The sequence below is a fragment of the Miniopterus schreibersii genome (genome assembly GCF_964146895.1).
Source record: "Miniopterus schreibersii genome assembly, chromosome: 17".
Classification (NCBI taxonomy): Eukaryota; Metazoa; Chordata; class Mammalia; order Chiroptera; family Miniopteridae; genus Miniopterus; species Miniopterus schreibersii.
Genome location: NC_138117.1, coordinates 43729456 through 43748487, shown reverse-complemented (window position 1 = coordinate 43748487; position 19032 = coordinate 43729456). Strand labels below are relative to the sequence as shown.

At 61.0% G+C, this 19032-nt stretch overlaps 1 protein-coding gene across 9 annotated transcripts; it reads left to right on the top strand.

Moving 5' to 3' along the window:
- Nucleotides 1-131: 131 nt before the first annotated feature.
- SCRIB (scribble planar cell polarity protein) lies at nt 132-18896 on the top strand. 9 transcript variants are annotated; one of them, XM_081117216.1, is made up of 36 exons: nt 144-613; nt 1778-1895; nt 2002-2080; nt 2172-2261; nt 2362-2418; nt 2516-2579; nt 2675-2749; nt 2822-2966; nt 3255-3373; nt 3647-3846; nt 3939-4105; nt 4189-4319; nt 4412-4534; nt 5354-5521; nt 5907-6260; nt 6970-7032; nt 7477-7566; nt 8017-8094; nt 8756-9073; nt 9162-9242; nt 9327-9581; nt 9871-9981; nt 10072-10365; nt 10451-10639; nt 14125-14235; nt 14308-14355; nt 16066-16128; nt 16717-16824; nt 16925-17084; nt 17162-17294; nt 17408-17593; nt 17685-17827; nt 17905-17942; nt 18077-18151; nt 18380-18431; nt 18516-18896. In XM_081117216.1, exons 1-36 carry the CDS (start codon nt 455-457, stop codon nt 18659-18661), a joined length of 4791 nt encoding a protein of 1596 aa, XP_080973342.1. In that variant the 5' UTR covers nt 144-454; the 3' UTR covers nt 18662-18896. The 9 variants fall into 9 exon arrangements, with proteins under 9 accessions (XP_080973348.1, XP_080973342.1, XP_080973345.1 ...); XM_081117219.1 differs by lacking the exon at nt 6970-7032; XM_081117218.1 differs by lacking the exon at nt 16066-16128.
- The last annotated feature ends 136 nt before the right edge of the window (nt 18897-19032 follow it).

Here is a 19032-nt window from a genome sequence, read left to right as displayed (position 1 = left end):
AGCGGAGCCGCGCTTCCCAGCAGGCTGTGCGCGGAATTGCTATGGGTCCTCGGAGGCGCCAGCGCCGTACGGCCTTGTGGGTTTTGCAGTTCCTGCGGCGATGGGCGGGCCTCGGCTTCCCGGCGGGCTGCGCGGCGGCCGGCGGTAGTCGGCGGGGCAGTCCGGCGGGCAGCGGCGGCGCTTCCGGCTGCGGCACGGCTGCGGACGATCGGTTGGGGCGGGCCAGGCGAGATGCGGGGCCGCAGCCACATTCGTGGTCCCCTGAGAGTCTGAGCGCTGGCAGGGCCTCGCCCCCTGCGCGGGCCGAGTGTTCCGGAGCACGGGCCAGGCCCAACGCCGTTGCAGCCGGGCCGCCCCCGCCCCTCTCTCCCGCGGCCGCTCCGGCGCTCATGCGGGCCGAGCCCCGCCCCCCGCCGGAGCCCGCGCCTTCGCCGCGCGCCCTCTTGCCTGCACCATGCTCAAGTGCATCCCACTTTGGCGCTGCAACCGGCACGTGGAATCGGTGGACAAGCGGCACTGCTCACTGCAGGCCGTGCCCGAGGAGATCTACCGCTACAGCCGCAGTCTGGAGGAGCTGCTTCTCGACGCCAACCAGCTGCGTGAGCTGCCCAAGGTGAGCCGCCGCCCGCTAGTCCGAGCCCTCCACAAGCCTGACCTGGGCAGGGCACCTCCAGCCGGTCCTGCTGGTTTTTACTGGTCAGAGCCCCACCCCAGCCAGCCTCACCCTCCTTACCCACCGCGGGCGCTGGCACCAGGTGGCAGTGATCATCAGGTGCCTGCCTGGGAGCGGGATGGTCACTGAGCCAGAGTGAAAGCCCTGGGGGAAGTGAACCAATAAGGTAGATAAGAGTGGAAGGTGAACCTGCCCTGTGCATAGGCACTCACTTGCTGGGCTGCTCAGGAGTGGGGCCGCCGCCGCCGCCCCCCCCTCCCCCCGCCGCCGTATAATCTCGGTACTACTTTTCTCCTCTGTCCTGGGGTGGGGGCAGGGCAGCCCTTTTAAGGTGCCAGTTCTGCCCACTATCGACCTCCTACTACTGTTGTTCCTTCGGGTCAGCTGTTTCTTCCCATAAGGCCATTCTGGAGAGGAGGCTTAAGGAACCAAATCAAAAGGATTTCCTTTTTGGAGACAGGGTGCTAAGTGGACTGGTGCCTGGGGTCTGCGTGCCACAAAGGATGTGGCTCCATTCTGGACTTGGGTGCCAGGGCTCTGTCCCTCAGGTCTTGTCCAGGTCCCCCATGCTTTCTGCAGCCCCTATACACAGCACCACACACATGTGGTGCTCTAGTTTTCATGCCTTTTTCTGATGATTGTCATGTCAAGTTCTTGCCTGGGCCTGGCTGGTTGCCAGAGTGCAGCAGCAGAAGCCACTCAAGGGCTCACCTGCTGGGTGGGGGGAATAGGTCATTCAGGTGGTAGGTGGAGTCCTCAGGAAACACATGGGGTAGAAAGCAGAGACTTGCCAAGTCAGGAGGAGGTGAGTGCTCCAATGAGAGTTGAACATGTGAGGCAGGATGGCAGCAGGGGAGTGGGGAACACGTCTGAGGTGACAGAAGGGGACCCAGTGTCAATAGTCGGGTGCAGCAAAGTGTGTGTTCGCATTTTCCTCTCCTTGCTTTTCATGCTGCAGGTTGGGGCAAGGTGGCAGGACCCTGGGTTCCTGTGTGGCCTGGAGCAGGCAGAGGCCCAGGGGACACATGATCTGGGAACTTGCATCTACTCTGGAGGGGCCTCTGCTACAGAGCTTGTCTCCCTGACCTCACCCCTTGCCCATAGCCCTTCTTTCGACTGCTGAACCTGCGCAAGCTGGGCCTGAGTGACAACGAGATCCAGCGTTTGCCTCCTGAGGTGGCCAACTTCATGCAGCTGGTGGAGCTGGACGTGTCCCGGAACGGTGTGGAGCCCTTAGCGGGTCTGGGGTGGAGCCTGCAGGTGGCGGGAAGGGCCTTGGGCTCCTGGATGCTGTGGGTGACTCTAGTAACCTCCCACTCCTGTCACAGACATTCCAGAGATCCCTGAGAGTATCAAGTTCTGCAAGGCCCTGGAGATTGCAGATTTCAGCGGGAATCCCTTGTCCAGGTGAGTGATGACCATGGTGGGGGTGGTAGTGGGGGTGGGAGGTCCCACCGCCCCGGCCTGGATGTTTGAAGTCCCCCCTTCTCCGGTGTAGACTCCCTGAGGGCTTCACTCAGCTGCGCAGTCTGGCTCACTTGGCTCTGAATGATGTATCCTTGCAGGCACTGCCAGGGGACGTGGGCAAGTGAGTGTCCTTTTGGGTGGGGGAGGTTTGGCTTAGCGCTGCTCTTTCCCCTCTTCCGCCATCCTTGCCTTGCTCACACCCACCCCGGTCTCTCTTTCAGCCTCGCCAACCTGGTGACTCTGGAGCTCCGAGAGAACCTGCTTAAGTCCCTGCCTGCGTGAGTGGCCAGGCACCCCACCAGTGGCAGCTTAGGCTGCAACCCTAGGGGCTTGGGCCATGCATCTAAAATGAAACTTGTTCTGTTTCCTGTGCAGGTCTTTGTCTTTCCTAGTTAAGCTGGAACAGCTGGATCTGGGAGGCAACGATCTGGAAGTGCTGGTGCGGAGAAGACCATGCCATCGTGGGTGGGGTGGGGTGGAGTGGGCCAGGCTTGCAGGTGAGCCTTGGTCACTTCTTCCTCTCTGTTCTTGCAGCCTGACACCCTGGGGGCTCTGCCCAACCTTCGGGAGCTGTGGCTGGACCGGAACCAGCTCTCAGCACTGCCGCCGGTGAGTGAGGGTGTAGCCACCCCCACCTCTCACACAGTTGGCCGTGCCCTGACCCTCTGCACCCACCCTCAGGAGCTTGGGAACCTGCGGCGCCTCGTGTGCCTGGATGTATCGGAGAACCGGCTAGAAGCACTGCCTGCAGAGTTGGGGGGGCTAGCACTGCTCACAGACCTGCTGCTGTCCCAGAACCTTCTGCAGCGGCTTCCTGACGGCATTGGTCAGTACCACCTGGGCACCAGAAGGTATCCCTGAGGAAAGGTGTCAGGCTGAGGTCGGGATGGGGTGACTGCTAGGAGCACCTGAGGCGCTCTTGGAGCTAAGCAGGGACAATAGCCAGAAAGGATGTACAGGCAGAGCTGGCAGCTCATTTCAAAGGCTGAGGCATGAAGGAAGCAGGGAGTGTGGGGAGAGGCAGGATGAGGGGCGAGGGGCAAGCTATTTCCACTGAGTGGGCAACTGGCCCTCCACCCCACTCAGCCCTGTTGCCACGACACCCCAACACCAGGTCAGCTGAAGCAGCTGTCCATCCTGAAGGTGGACCAGAACCGCCTGTGTGAGGTGACTGAGGCCATCGGGGACTGTGAGAACCTGTCAGAGCTGATCCTCACAGAGAACCTGCTGACGGTAGGCCGAGCCCTGTGGGCTTTGTCCCTGGCAGTGTCGGTTTTAGAGTTAGCATGGGAGGTAGAGAACAGGAGAAGCCTTGAGGTTTGCAGAGCAAGAGTGGGTGCCAGTATGGGGTGGGAGCTGGACATTAGCTTGGACAATGGGAAGAAGAGGAGAGGCCAGAACCAGTTAGAGATTGCCCCAGGGGCTGTCATCTCCCTCCTTACCCCCAATGTGTTTCTCCCGACCTCTGAACCTTTTCCCCAAATCCTCACCTCCACCCCTGGCCAGGCTTTGCCCCATTCCCTCGGGAAGCTGACCAAGCTGACCAACCTCAATGTGGACCGGAACCGCCTGGAGGTGTTGCCACCTGAGATTGGGGGCTGTGTGGCACTCAGTGTCTTGTCTTTGAGGGACAACCGCCTGGCCATGCTGCCACCTGAGCTTGCCCACACAGCTGAACTGCATGTGCTGGACGTGGCTGGGAACCGGTAAGTGCCCCCCTGCCCTTCCCTGCCCCCCTGAGCTGATCATGCCCTGCCCCCCCACCTCATCCTGAGCTGACCATGCCGTGGGCCCCCAGGTTGCAGAGTCTGCCATTTGCGCTCACTCACCTCAACCTCAAGGCCCTGTGGCTGGCTGAGAACCAGGCTCAGCCCATGCTCAGGTTCCAGACAGAGGACGATGCCCAGACTGGCGAGAAGGTGCTCACCTGCTACTTGCTGCCCCAGCAGCCCTTGCCCAGCCTCGGTAGGTTGCTGCCAGCTGGCGGTGGAGAACCAGGGGTGGGCAAGGCCTCAGGCAAGGCTGAGCCCTAACGCTCCCTCCTGCAGAGGACCCTGGGCAGCGGAGCAGCCTCTCCGAGAGCTGGAGCGATGCCCCACTCAGCCGTGTCAGTGTCATCAAGTTTTTGGGAGCCCCCATGAGTGATGAGGATGCTGAGGAGGCCGCCTCTGAGAAGCGGGTATGGGGGGATGGGGTCCCTGGGCAAATGGCCTGCTCCCCATCCCCACCTGACCCTGCCCTGCCCACCCCTCACCCCTGTGCCCACTGCAGGGCCTGCAGCGTCGGGCTACACCACACCCCAGCGAGCTCAAGGTGATGAAGAAGGGTGTGGAGGAGCGACGTAGTGAAGCCTCCTGCAGGCCCGACCCCGGGCTGTCCTCACCCCTGGAGGAGGTGCCTATGGGACACACAGTGCAGGAGGGACCCCAGCCCACAGTCTTTGCCCTCTTGGAGCCCTGGGCCTTTCATCCGTCCTGGGTGTGGGGCTGAGGGCCCAGGGTGGGCAGGAGGCACATGGGAGGGGTGAGCCTGGTATGGGGGTAGGAAATGCAGGGGTGCTGGAGTGGAAACGGGGGAACACATGGTATAGGCATCAGGGCAGGAGTGTGGGACAACTCAGCTGCCCTTTCCTTGGTGGCACTGGGGACAGGGATCTGGGCCTGTGGGCTGGCATGTCCCTTGGGTGCCCACCTAGTTGCTACAGGTGTTATCAGTTTCTGTGAAGGGGATTGAGTCCAGAGCCAGGCAGGCCCAGCTCTGCTCATTCAGAAGCTTCTAGCAACAGGACTCGGAGGAGCTGCAGGCCCCTGAGGTGCAGCCAGGCATCTGTGCCTCCTGGAGGATACTTAGCAGGGCCTGTTTGCAGTGTTCGGCTGCTGGCCCTGTGAAGCTACCACAGCCCACTTGGGGAGCTGTGTTCATGCCTGGGCACCTGGCCTTTCTCAGACTGTCCTCCTGGGAACTAATTTTCTCTCTGCTCTTTTCGTTTTTGGGAAGACTTTTGAGGGGCTGTGTCAAAGAACTGTGTCTGTGTGTGCCCAAAGTTCCATTTGGTGGCAGTGTGGCTTCCCTGGGACACAGAGTGGCTGAGAGCTAAGCCCACCCCTTTCTGCAGGACTTGGGTGGCTTCGAGGGGGCAGCAAGAAGACCAGGGGCAGGTAGACTGGACTGCCTGACCCTCAAAGCCTGACTAGCCACCTGACCCTCCTTCAGGAGAAGAGGCTGAGCAGTGGGTCTGGTCTGAGTGAGGACTCGCATCTGTCTACAAGCACAGCCTCCCAGGGTGAGCCCGAGAGCCTGCTAGCTGAGGCTGAGGGGCCACATCAGCAAGAAGCCATGCCAGCCGCCCAGGAGGAGGCTGAAGAGGAGACCTATGAGGAGGTTAGGCTGCCTTGGAGGCCACTTGCCTGGGAGCCAAGGCTGTTTGCCCCTGCCTCTTCCCCTCCCTCCTAAGCAGGTATGCCCACAGGACTAGTCAGGGAGCAGTTGGGACGCACAGGAGGGCTCTATGAGCAGACCTTTTACTGGTCCTGACAGTGCTTTCCAGCATCCGACTGCTCTGAGCCGTGTGTGTGGAATGAGAAGAGCCTCCTGGCTCCCTGGCCTTCCCTGGGCTGTTGTATGTTCCTTGCCTGGCAGTCCCCCATTCTTGGTCTTTAAATAACAGGGAGCCTCTCAAGCTCCTGTCTGCTGCCACCTGCTCATGGGCTTCTCTGGACCCTAGGGGTGGGGTGAGCTAAGCTTCCCTCACACTTGCCCCTTGCAGCCCACAGTGCGATTTGCAGAAGACACCCTGCTGCCACCTGGGGAAGATGGTGAGAATGAGGAGGGGCCTCTGGAGGCCCCCTGGGCCCTGCCTGGAAGGCAGCGGCTCACCCGCAAGGACACGCCCCACTACAAGAAGCAGTTCAAGGTCTCCAAGCTGCCCCAGCCTGAGGCCGTCGTGGCCCTGCTGCAGGGGACGCAGCCAGATAGCGAGGGCCCCGCGGGGCTTGGCTGGCACAACGGCCTGCACACTCCCTGGGCTCCTCAGGCCAAGGACGAGGGGGACGAGGAGGACGAGGCGGCGGCGGCGGCTGAGGAGAAGGACGAGGCCGTGGCCCCTGTCCCCTCTGTCAAGGTGGGTCTCTTCCCGCTCACCCACCTAACCCTGGCTGCCCGGCCTCTGGGCCATGTTGTCACTGTTCCTTGACAAGCCCCAGGTCTGCGGGCATCAGTCTCAGGAGATGCTCGTGCAGCTCTGAGTTCGATGGAGGGACCCCTCTCCAAGGGCTGCTGACTCCACCATTCTCCCTGGGCTGGGCCCAGAGGCCTCTGCTAGCCTTGCAGCCCCATCCTGGACACCTGGTGGCCACCCTCTCGCTGCCTTAGCTGTTTTGCCTTTTCAGGCTCTCCTTTGGGCTGAGCTTTCCCTGACGCCCTTCTTCTGGCCCTCAAGTGGCTCTCACGGGCCCATATAGGGTCCTGCCTGCTCCCTGGGGGTGCCCTGTTCCCCATGGCATTCCTGTTTCTGACACTTCGGTCACTCTGCCCTGAGCACAAACATAACATCATGGTAGCATCATAACATCAGGGGTCCAGGAAGGTCAAATTTGGGACAGCAGGCCAGGCCCAGCCCACAGTGGGGCCTAACCCACCTGCCAACCCTGCCCTGTTTGGTGGGTCAGCAGCAGCAGCCACACATGCCAGGGGACAAGGGGCTGGTGCTCAGGCTTTGGGAGCTTGGTGTGGTCTTTTCTTTCCTTTCTGCTGGCAGCGGGGCCGGGCAAGGTGGTGGCGGGGCCAAGCGGTGGCTCACCTGCATGCCCTCGCTGGTCCTGTCCTAACAGGGGGTGTCGTTTGACCAGGCCAATAACCTGCTGATAGAGCCCGCTCGCATTGAGGAAGAAGAGGTCTGTACTCGCTCACTGCTCTGTGCTCCACGCCCTGGGCTGCTGCCGGCTCGCTTCCTGGGCTGCGGGCTCTCGTCTCCCTTCCCCTCACTCCTGCACAGCCCCCTCCCACAGGAGCCCTGCCCTCCACCATGTCCCTGAGGGGCCCGCTGGCCCTCTGGCCCAAAGGAGCGGGGTGGGAATAGAGTGCTAGCCTCCGGGCAGGGGCTACCAATCTTTGGCAGGAGTAGTGGGGCATTTCCCACCACACCACCCTGTCTGCAGGGCCTTTGGCCTCATCACCCACAGGCAGGCTGCCCATCGAGCCCTGGGCTGCCACACTGCCCAGTAATGCCCTCCTCTTCCAGCTTCTCGTGCCTGAGGGGCCCTGACAGAAGTGTCAGTGCAGAGGCCTGGCCCACCTCCCAGCCCTCCCTGAACACTGCGTGTCTGTTCTGTTTCTAGCTGGTGCTCACCATCGTGCGGCAGACGGGGGGCCTGGGCATCAGCATTGCAGGTGGCAAGGGCTCCACCCCCTATAAGGGAGATGATGAGGTGAGGAGCTACCTCTGCCACCACCCTCTTTGTCCCACTGTCCCTGGGAGCACTTTCTAACCTCACAGGTTGTTTTCTGCTGGGTGCTGCCCTCACGCTTGCTTCCTTGGCCTCAGGAGACTTGGTCTCTTGCCTGTCAGGTCCTGGGTCACACCTTCCCTGAGAGCTGACTGCTGACCCAGGACTGAACTTGGACTCAGGTGGGATCTTAGAGTTGAGGACTCCTCAGAGGGCAGCTCTACCCACAGGCTGGTTGCCTCTGAGTCTGGTTTAGATCAAAAACTTTTCTGGAGTTCCACCTTCATCATGTGGGGGACTGCAGTGTCAGCTTGAGCCTAGCCTCTCTGATGTCCAGGGCTGCTGCTCCTCTCAGTGTGCCCTGGGCCTTGGGGGCTGCCCTGGGCCTTGGCTGTGTGATGCCCTCAGGCTCAGCTCCTGTTCATCCTCCAGGGCATATTCATCTCTCGGGTGTCTGAGGAGGGCCCTGCCGCCCGGGCAGGAGTCCGAGTGGGTGACAAACTCCTTGAGGTGAGTCAGTGGCCCTTAGGGTCCACACCATCCCCACACAGGCTACCACCCTACAGGAGATAGGGGACTCCAAGCATTAGGCCCTAGGCGAGGAGAGGTTCAGGAGACCCCTGAGGCAGAGACACCCCCCCTCCCATCTGGGCTGGCGCTGGCTGCACCTGGCACAGACGCCTCCAGGGGGTGATGCTCCTGGGCGCTGACAGGGAGGCAGTCATACCTCTAGTGGATATAGGTTGATTCCTGCACTAGAGCCCCTGCCTGGGCACTTGGCCTCCCAGCCCCTGCAGGTGTGTCAGGAAGCTCATGGGTGTTTGTCCAGGTGGGGCTGATGCCATCCTAGACGGCAGGGAAAGCTGAGGATGGAAGATCCTCACCAGGTCAGAGTTGGAAACCTAGTTACCCCAGGGGCCCCGGGTGGTGGAACTACTCTAGTGACAGACAAGTGGCAGGGAGTCTCTTGGACTGGGGACACAGGTGTGGAGCAGCAGGAGGGGCTTTCACCTGCTCTCTTAAGCCAATTCATGTTCTGGTTTTGGGGTTGCAGACGGGAGTGGGACTCACCAGGAGCCCTGTGACTTGACCCCTGCTCTCCCATTGTGGAGGGCATGCCCAGAGTCGAGGTATAGCTGTGGCCCGCTCTGACGTGTGTTGCGGTCTGCAGGTGAATGGCGTGGCCTTGCACAATGCGGAGCACCACCAGGCTGTGGAGGCGCTGCGGGGGGCGGGCACCACCGTGCAGATGCGTCTGTGGCGGGAGCGCATGGTGGAACCTGAAAATGCTGTCACCGTCACACCCCTGCGACCTGAGGACGACTACAGCCCCCGGGAGCGGCGGTGTGGTGGTCTGCGCCTGCCCCAGCCTGAGACCCCTGGGCCCCTCCGGCAGCGCCATGTGGCCTGCTTGGTGCGCAGTGAGAAGGGACTAGGCTTCAGCATCGCTGGTGGGAAAGGCTCTACACCCTACCGGGCTGGCGACGGGGTGAGCCTGGCAGCAGGGGCGGAGGGGCAGGGCTGGGACCAGGACCAACTGCAGTCTTTGCCGCATGGCTCACGTCCCTTCCCCACAGGGCATCTTCATTTCTCGAATAGCCGAGGGAGGTGCTGCCCATCGGGCAGGCACTCTACAGGTTGGCGACCGTGTCCTCTCAGTGAGTGAGGGTAGTGGGCGCACCCCCCCCAGCTCCTTCCACCCTTCACCCCACTAGGCCTCCTCACCAGCCACGCTCTTACAGATCAACGGGATGGACATGACGGAGGCCAGGCACGACCACGCTGTCTCTCTGCTGACCGCTGCCTCCCCCACCATCGCCCTGCTACTGGAGCGGGAGGCTGGGGGTCCCCTTTCTCCCAGCTCCCCGCCACACTCCCCCCCACCCCCTACTGCTGCCACCACCACCATGGTCACTGCCACTCCTGGGGACCCCGGGCCGCTGAGGCTAGCCTCCAGCCTGCTTGCCGCTGCCCTGGAGGGGCCGTACCCAGTGGAGGTGAGACCTCAGCCCTCCCCACCTACAGCCCCTCCATGTCCACATAGCTCCTGATGGGAAAGTGGATTCTCAGGCCCCAAGATACTGGGGCTTTGTTCCTAGTATAGCATCCTCTCCCTGTGGTCCCCACACACCCAACATGGTTTCCAGCCAGCACAGACACCCCCACATGCAGCACTCTGGTTGCAGCTGCCCTGGGGCCTGCACGCCGTTGGGGCTGGAGAAGCAGCCTTTTGCTGCTCTGACAGGCTTGTTCGGGCCAGCCCCTCACACCCCTTGGTATCCCCAGGAGATCTGCCTGCCGAGAGCCGGGGGCCCGCTAGGGCTCAGCATCGTTGGGGGCTCTGATCACTCTAGCCATCCATTTGGAGTCCAGGAGCCTGGTGTGTTCATCTCCAAGGTAGAGTGTGCCCTGGGTGCCTCTGTGCAAGGCGGGCACCCAGTTGTGGGCACTGAGGCCCCACCCACTGGACCCTGCCCTCCCTCACAGGTGCTCCCTCGGGGCCTGGCCTCAAGAAGTGGCCTGCGGGTTGGGGACCGCATCCTTGCAGTAAACGGGCAAGATGTGAGGGAGGCCACACACCAAGAAGCAGTCAGTGCTCTGCTGCGGCCCTGCCTGGAGCTGGTCCTGCTGGTGCGAAGGGACCCGCCACCCCCGGGCCTGCGGGAGCTCTGTATCCATAAGGCCCCCGGGGAGAAGCTGGGCATCAGCATCCGTGGGGGTGCCAAGGGCCATGCGGGGAATCCCTGCGACCCTACAGATGAGGGCATCTTCATCTCCAAGGTGAGGGCCTGCCCGCCGGGTCCCTGGGGCAGACAAGGGACCTAGGGCGGCCAGTTCTGAGGTGCAGGGCCTGGTATCCCTGCAGGTGAGCCCCACGGGAGCAGCCGGGCGTGATGGCCGCCTGCGAGTGGGGCTGCGGCTGCTGGAGGTGAACCAGCAGAGCCTGCTCGGGCTCACACACGCAGAGGCCGTGCAGCTGCTGCGCAACGCGGGTGATACCCTCACCGTGCTTGTGTGTGACGGCTTCGACACCAGCACCACCACCTCCTCTGAGGTCAGTGCCCCAGTGCAGCCTGGAGGTGTCACGATGAGCTGACGCCGTGTGGGCCAGACAGCTGATACTTTGGCCCCCAGCTTGGGGCAGGAGCTGTGGGACACAGGCAAGCGCCAGGCCACAGTTTAGGCCACCTGCTCATGATGTGTCTGAGCTTTAGCCCAGGTAGGATGGGGGCCGTGGCATGGCCAATCCTAGAAGAAAAGGTTGGACCACCTACCTCTAGGTGGCCATTAGGCCAGGACAGGATGACTCAAGAGTCGGGCCCCTTCAGATGGTGCTATACACACGTGGCAACCCTATCCAGCTTGCCTAGGTGCTGTTCTCCTCTGGGCAGCCCCTCGAGGAGTAGAGAGCTTGCTGCCCAGGCCTTTCCTAGAGCAGCACCAGAGTGAGGCATGCAGGGGCTGCCAGCTGGGCTCCTGAGGCCTGTCACCTGACCTGGCCCGTATCCTGGACAAACCAGGCCTCTGACCTCAGTGTCCCCTCCACTCAAAAGGGAGAGGGTCTTGCTGTCTTCCTCTTCCACTGCTGTCCCTGGCCCCTTGGCATAAGCTGATGTGGCTTCATCCCCACACAGACATGGATGACCCTTCACCCACAGTGGCCACCAGCTCCACCCTGAGGGTGTCTCTGCTGGCAGGACCTTTGGGATGAGGTGTTCACTGAGGATTGTCCTGTCTGCAGTGGATCTTCAGGATATGACTTTTCTGCCAGCCTCCTTGCAGAGCAGAGGGTGGGAAAGGGGTTTGCAGCCATGCCCTTTGCTAACGGGCTGGGCCCTGGGCTGGAGGCTGTGCCTCCCGGGCTCTGGGCCCTGGTGCCAACCTCTGCCTTCATCTTCACAGGAATCCTGGAGGCTTCTAGGGAGGAATTGCTCGTGGGACTTAGGTCCTGTCCTGTGTTTTCCCCAGAAGGGGTTTTGCCTTTGTGTATTTGAAGCACACGTGGAAGTGTTTTGGTCAGCACACTACATTTCCAAGCCTTTTGTGTAGAATAAATCCAGCTTTGTGATGTTGAGTTCACATACCCCGTGTGCCAGGGGCCATGGTTGACGTCACTGTCTGACAGTGTTCTTATGCTGACAGCCCTGGAGATCTCTCCCAGCGTGGCATGTGTGCTGTCCCCATGAGTGCAGGAGCTGTTTGTGCCCATGGGGAGTTTCTGCATGGCACATACTTGTGCATCCAGGCTCTGGCAGGCAGTGCTGTCTCGTCTCTGTGTCCTTTTGCTTCAGGAAGTGTCTTTCGTCACGTGACATGCAGTGGCTGTCATAAATATCTCATCTTTATGTGGATGCAAGTGTTCTTGTCATTTTCTCTTTTTAAGAATGGTATCTTTGGGGTTACAGAGGTCTGTAAACTTTTCATGAATTAAATCTTCAGATTCTTCCCTTTATGACTCCTGGTTCCTGCTCAGAAACATCTCCCCATGCAGGACTGAAGACACTGTCCTGTGTTTTTCTCCAGTGATCCTTTAGTTTAAAGCACAGCTCTGTCACCCATGTTACCCCCAGGGTGACATGGGGACTGATACCCTCAGTCCCAGGCTGTGCTCTGGACATGGTCCTGCAGAGCAGGACCGTCTCTGTCTCACTTACTGTTACTGTGTGGTATGTTTAGATGCCTAATCGGTTAAGTTGCCTACTTTTTTCTCCTTTTGAAAATTTTCTCTTTTCGTGTATTTTGTTCCAAGTGAACCTGCAGTTTCATAACGAAAGCTGGTTGGGATCAGCCTTCACCTCAGAGCTATTGCCGTGTGTTCCCAGCACATTCAGAGGCTGCTGTCATCTCCTTGTTAATTTGTTTCTTTGGCAGGAGCCCAGCAGCCTGAACAATGTTGTGGCTCTCCTTCCCTGTCAGGCCCCTGGTGCTGTGGGGACAGTGGTGGCACCGGTAGCCTTGCCTTATGCGGTTAAGAGGCTGTTTCATCTTGTAGTTTGATGTTTGTTGTAACCTTTTCTGTCATAACACTTTTTAAGTTTGGGGGCAAGGGGTTGCTATTTATAACCTGTAAGAATTGTTACAAATAGGTTTTGAATTTTTTGAAGTCTTGCCCTCAGTGGTCTTTACAGGCCTGTGACGGGTAGCATTGGGGTTCAGCCCACAGGCTTCCTTCCACTGCTCAGCTTGTGAGGGAGCAGGGGCCACACGTCAGGCCCCGTTCATTGCCACATGGAGTCCTGGTTCCCACAGGGCATCAGCAGGGTGCCCACTCAACTCACCTGTTAACTTGGCTGAGCCTGCAGGAGTCAGGGTTGCTGCAGTCGTCCTGACTTCATTTGGCTCTGAACCTGTCTTCATGTCATCTGCGCACTGGCCGCTTTTCCCCACAGTGCTCAGCTGCGGGTGGTGCCAGACTGCACTTAGGCCTTGCGTCCTGTCGCACTTGCTATGGGGCTGCAGTGCCTCCTCTGAGCAGCAGGGTCATGGCTTCTTAGGGTGACTAGGAGGATTGAGTAGAAGGCATGGCACACACCTGCCTCCCTAGCCACTTGTCCACCCTAAAGGCCTGACACCTGCCCCAAAGTTGTCTGAGACGAGGTGAACACTCCTGCTAGTGTTCTTCCATGGTCACGTACCCTCTTGTTCCCCCATCACACTTGCCAGTTTTGTGTGTGTGAGCAGCCTCATATGAAAACCAGTTTGGCATTTTGGTCCCACCTTCCTTTCCCACTCCAGCTCCAGGGAGAACCTGGTAGTTATCCCTTCTGCAGCCGTTTGCAGGTCCATCTGGGGGAAGAGCTTTTACCAGCTGCTCTCTCACTCTGAAGGCATTGTAAATGCTCGGTTCTTTCATTTGTTACCTTCTTGAATGACAAGCAGATGCTTTGGAAACCCCCCAGGACAGCAGTGAGGTGTTTCGGGTTTTGTTTACTGTGGTTAGGAACTCAGGGTCCTGTGGTCCGTGGTCTGTGCTCACATGGAAGGGTCTTCTGAGCCCCTCTGCCACCTGCCTCCCTGCCTCCTCTGATTCCTGTTGTGAGTGGAGGCTCAATGGCCCCTTTTGTCCCTCATGGGGTTGGAAGCGAGCTGTGTTTGCCCTTAGTGCTCGTGACCACGCTCTCTGGCCCACCCGGCTTCCACTTCCCAGTTGGGACAGCACTGAGCTCCTCTTGGTTCAGGCCCTTTAGGTTTTCCTTTGTGGTCACCTGTGTTTGAGAACCTTACTGGGTGCTCACCTTAGAGATTACAGACGTGCCTGTGGGTGGCGCCCTGTGTCACCAGGCATCTCGCAGTCCCTGCTTGAGGCTTGCTGCTGTTCTTTGCTGGGGATGAGGTGTACAGCACCAGCCTGCTCTGTCCCTGCACCAAGCAACCAGCCAGCCCTGTGCTGCTGCCTTGGCACCCACCATGTATCCCCCATGACCTGCAGCCATCCTGTGGTACAGATCGTGGCACAATGTCCTGGGCAGCCAGCAGTGCTGTTTACAGAGCCACCTCCAGAGACTGCCTCACACATGAGTGTGCTCACTGCCCCCTCAGGTATCCCCGGGCATCATCACCAACCCCTTTGCAGCAGGCATCGGCCGCAGAAACAGCCTGGAAAGCATCTCTTCCATTGACCGGGAGCTGAGCCCTGAGGGCCCTGCTAAGGTCAGAACTGCCTGCCCCAGGGCTGGGAGCCTGAGGCCTCAGGTCTCTGACTGCTGTCTGCTTTGCACACAGGAGAAGGAGCTGTCTGGACAGACGCCACAGTGGGGACCAGAGGCCACAGTAAGTGTCGGGCCATCACTGCCCTGCACACTAGCCCCTGGCTCTGATCTCCAGTGGGCCCTCCCTGCTGCGCACTGCAGGGGTGGACACAGCCCAAGAGGTAGTGGGTAGCCATGCCCCAGACCCTGCTCCACGGCTCTCAAAGCTGCCTACCCCACACTCCGTCACAGACACCCCTTTTACCACTGTGTCCACTCTGCTCCCAGGGCTGAAGCCCAGAGAGCCTGAAGCTGGCCGGCCATGCCCTGGCCGTCATGTGCAGCACTGGCGGCGTACACAGGGTCAATGTCCCTCAGTTATGCTCGTGGTCTGGCCTCTGCTCACCTGTTTGTTGGTCTTGTTCCTGCGTTAGCTCCCTCCCTTCACCTGAGATCCTGTAGGACAGAGCACCGCAGGGTTCCTGTCCCCAGGGCCAGGGCTGAGACTGAGGTGGAGGCCCCTTGCTGGAACAGGGTAGGGACTGAGGAACCCGAGTCAGGGCCTGCAGGGCTAGACTGGTCAGAGGTACCCAGACTGGAGCTCTGCCTCTAAGCCTGGCATGGGTTGTGTCTCCTTCAATCATTGAGTCAAGCAGTGTGGCTGGTGCTGCTGTCGCCTCCATATGCCTGGGGACCGAAGGTGGGGGCTCCTGTGAAGGCCCACAGCCCCTGCTCCCTTGCCCTCAGACTCACAGAGCAGGTTGGGTATGGGAGAACCCAAGCCCCCTGCAGACAGGGGGCTCAGGGTGGGGCAGAGGTCCCTGGAGGCCCCAGAGCTATCAGGGTCCTGGTGGGACGGGGCACAAGCTGCCATGGGGAGGACAGGCTGGAGCAGCTGCCAGGAGCCATGAAGACGAGGGCTGGGGGGGAGGCCTAGTGCCGACAGCTGGGCTGGGGGCAGGCGCTGGGCATTCAGTCCTCACTCCTCCCCAGGAGGTATAAATAACCTCCCAGAGGCTGTGTCCAGAAAGCGCCACTAGGACACCCCATAGGAATGTGAGTGGTGGGTGGGTGGGCACCAGGGGCTGCTGGATGAGGACCTCAGAGGGGCAGGGAGGTGTGAGGGGCTGAGGGAGCCTGCTCAGGAGCTTCACTTGGCACTGACTCTCCCTTAGCCAGGAACAGCAGCCAACAGCAAGAAGCCCCCCCTGGGGGGGGGGGCAGTGTCCTCTGACCAAAAGGGCACAGCTGTGAGGTAGCTGGCCAAAATCGGGCATCCCTGACTCAAATGCCTTTGGGACTCATGGGGAGGGCAGCTGTGGGATAGTCGCACACTGAGCCTCAGCCTGGGGCCTCAAGAGCTTTCACCACCATCTGCTCCCACCCCCACCCTAGCTCTTACTCTGTCCTGTCTCCTCTTGGTCTTGGTTTGTCTACCTGTCCCCATTTATCTTGTGAAGCTCTAGACTGCCCATTGCCACAGATGGATACCTGGGGTTGGGGGGCAGAGGCCAAGCACTCTCCAGGCCGCCCTCTTCCCCCAGCATTGTGCAGGGAAGGGGAGAACCTGGTGGACTCCAGGACATGGTCTTCTGGGGAGAACCCCTTAGTGCTGGCTGAGCAGTAGTCCAGGCCCATCTGGGGACATCCCTGGGGCTACGGTCAGGTCAGGGAGCTGAGGACCAGCCTGTGTGTCACCAAGGCAAGCAGCCCACCCCACAACTCCTCCTTGTGGGCCCCCAGCCCTGCCTGACCCTCACCCCACCCACCACCTGGCTCCTGGCTCCTCCAGGTACCAACTGGTGCAGCTGGAGGGAAGATAGCCAAGGCCCCTTGCTCTCCCGGCCACCAACAGGTGAGTGCCCACCACGTAGAGGTGAAGGACAGTGCAGAGGGGTGCTTGTGTGCAGTGCCTTCTCTGGGAAAGTGATCCAGGGGCCAGCACTCCCCACCGGGTGCCACCTATCACTCTGGGAGGGTACAGCCTGTGAGCACCTTCCTGGCCAGACCTGACAGGCAACAGAGACAGCCCCCTGGGCAAATGGGGCTGGTTGGTCAAGGTCTCCTCCCCAGTACCTTGGGGCCAACCTGGCCCTGCCCCTCCTCCCTTGCCTGCCAAGGCTCCCTGTTTCTGCTGTATGGCTCCACCTCTGTCTTTCCTCCTCCACCCCACCCTTATCTGAATCCATGGTCCCTCTCTCTGGCCTCTGCCCCTGTCCTTTGCAGACAAAACCCGGGGTGATCCAGCCACTGGCTCAGGCCTGGCCAAGGGGTTCCCCAGCCCCCAGGGGCAGAGGCAGTTCCCACTCTGTGAGTGCCCTGACCCATGGCAAGTGGGGGTCAGATGCTGTCAGTGTGAACAGCTGTGGGCTGGGTGGGTGGTGGCTGCAGCCTCCAGGGCTGTCTCAGCACATCTCAGGAAAGCCTTGACCCCCTTCCCCAGCCCTCTTCCCCACCCTCCCCGGATGAGCTGCCCTCTGATGTGAAGCGGGCCTACAGGACCTTCGCTGCTGTGCCGGGCCTGCACACCCTGCAGGATGCAGCTGCCCAAGTAAGTGTGGTGGCCACCCCTCCCCAGCTGCATGCACCTGCGGGGTGAGGTGCAAGCCAGAGGAGGAAGCCACCCTGGTCTCAGATCCCACTTCCCACAGCCCTTCACGCCTGGGCCCACAGCCTCCCCAGAGCAGCTGTCCTTCCGAGAGCGGCAGAAGTACTTTGAGTTGGAGGTGCGGGCGCCCCATGCTGAGGGCCCCCCCAAGCGTGTGTCACTGGTGGGTGCTGATGACCTGCGGAAGATGCAGGAGGAAGAAGGTGAGGTGGCAGTTAGCACTGGGGAGGGAGGTGCACCCCTACTACTACCTGCCTGACCTGCATCACCCACCCACCAGCCCGAAAGCTACAGCAGAAGAGGGTGCAGATGCTGCGGGAGGCTGCAGACACAGGGCTCACCCTGGACGGGGAGGCCCAGGACTGCGAAGAGCCAGAGGAGGAACCTGTCTGGGCCAGCAGCCCTGCCGGAGGGTGAGGGGCAAGAGGGGCCGACACCTACTGTCCCCACAGGAGCGCCCTTCCCGCCGACGCCCCACCCACTTGCGCCCCACCTGGTCCTCTTGTCCTGTCTCTCTCTTCCCCAGGCTCTTCCCAGTGTCCTCTCCACCCATGGCAAGCAGTGCTCCAGTGCGGACCGCCAAAGCTGAGCGGCGCCATCAGGAGCGGCTGCGGGTACAGAGCCCAGAGCTGCCTGTACCTGAACGGGCCCTGTCCCCTGCCGAGCGCCGTGCTCTGGAGGCAGAGAAGCGAGCATTGTGGAGGGCCGCCAGGTGAGGCTCTGCCACCTGGCCCACTGGCCTCTGTCTCCCCGCCCAGTGGCCCCTTGTACCCCGCTCAGCCCTGCCTCCGGCCCCTTGGCAGGATGAAGTCTCTGGAGCAGGATGCCCTGCGTGCTCAGATGGTTCTCAGCAAGTCCCAGGATGGCCGGAGCAAGCGGGGTCCCCTGGAGCGGCTGGCTGAGACCCCCTCGCCCGCCCCCACCCCATCACCCACCCCCTTGGAAGGTCTGTGTGTCCGAGGGGAGTCGGGGGTGTGACCTGCAGCGCAGACCTCTCCCAACGTCCATTTCTTGTCTCCCCAGACCTCGGCCCCCAGGCTAACACCTCCCCTGGACGTCTGGTGAGAACCAGCTACCACTGCCCTTCCCGACACATCACAGTGGCATGGGGGTGGGGATCCAGGCTCCACCCCACCCCCACTCCTCTTCTCAGCTCTGTGCCTCTGCCTCTCTCCCCTCACGCTGTCCTCTCAAGGCCTTGTCTGGGAGGAAGTTCGACTACAGGGTGTTCGCCGCCCTCCCTTCTTCCAGACCTGTCTATGACATGCAGGTACCGGGCCCTCCGGGCCCTCCTGGCCCTTGTGCGGACAGCCCGGCGCAGCTGCTGCCACCTTTCCGCCTGGGCCTCACCCAGCCCTGTCCCCATCTCCAGCACCTTACCTGTTTCTCTTTCTGGGGCCAGACCTATTTCTTGGGTGTGGGGCCTCCCCACCCAGGTTCACGTGGGTGGTTTCGGAAAGGTCTGGGCAGAGTCCTGACCCAGCCCTTCTCTTCACAGTCCCCAGATTTTGCTGAAGAGTTGAGGTCCTTGGAACCATCTCCCAGCCCTGGTGAGTTGCTGGGCCAGGCCCAGGGGTGTATCCAGGGTGCCTGACCCCCATTGCCTCATTGCCTGCCCTGCTTCTGCCTGCCAGGCCTGCAGGGGGACGATGGACCAGTGGCTGTGGTGCTCCTGGGCAGACCCTCGCCAGACGCCGCAGGCCCCGAGGAAGTGGCACTGTGCAGCAGCCGCCGCCCGATGCGGCCAGGGCGCCGTGGCCTGGGCCCAGTGCCCTCCTAGAGGGTCTTGGTCCCTCCCCCGGACTTGGGGTGGGGCCCTGCCAGCTCCAACACCACCCTTGCCCCAAGTCTTTTAACCTGGGTGTTAGCGTTTTAGAGACCCCTCAGGAGTTCTGGCCACCGACTAACTTCCCCCTCCCCAGCTGGAACCTCTAAGCAAGACTGTAACTAGTGATGTTTGTACAACCAAAGACTCTATTTTGTGGTTTAAGGAGAATAAAATTGACTACGTTTTACCTTTTGTCTGCCTGTGTCTACCCACCCACACCCACCCCTTCTGCCCCTTCATGACTGGAGCCCCTGGGGCAGGTCTCCCCCACACTCAGTGCTGCTCCATGTCAAGGGGGACTGGTTGGCCCATCTACCTCCAGG

What these genes read in the sequence shown, in the direction of transcription:
- SCRIB (XM_081117215.1), top strand. Translation starts at nt 455, where the DNA reads ATGCTCAAGTGCATCCCACTTTGGCGCTGCAACCGGCACGTGGAATCG. An exon ending in CTGCTTAAGTCCCTGCCTGC is followed by an intron (nt 2,419 to 2,515) that starts GTGAGTGGCCAG and finishes TTTCCTGTGCAG; the next exon opens with GTCTTTGTCTTTCCTAGTTA. An exon ending in CTCGCATTGAGGAAGAAGAG is followed by an intron (nt 7,033 to 7,476) that starts GTCTGTACTCGC and finishes TTCTGTTTCTAG; the next exon opens with CTGGTGCTCACCATCGTGCG.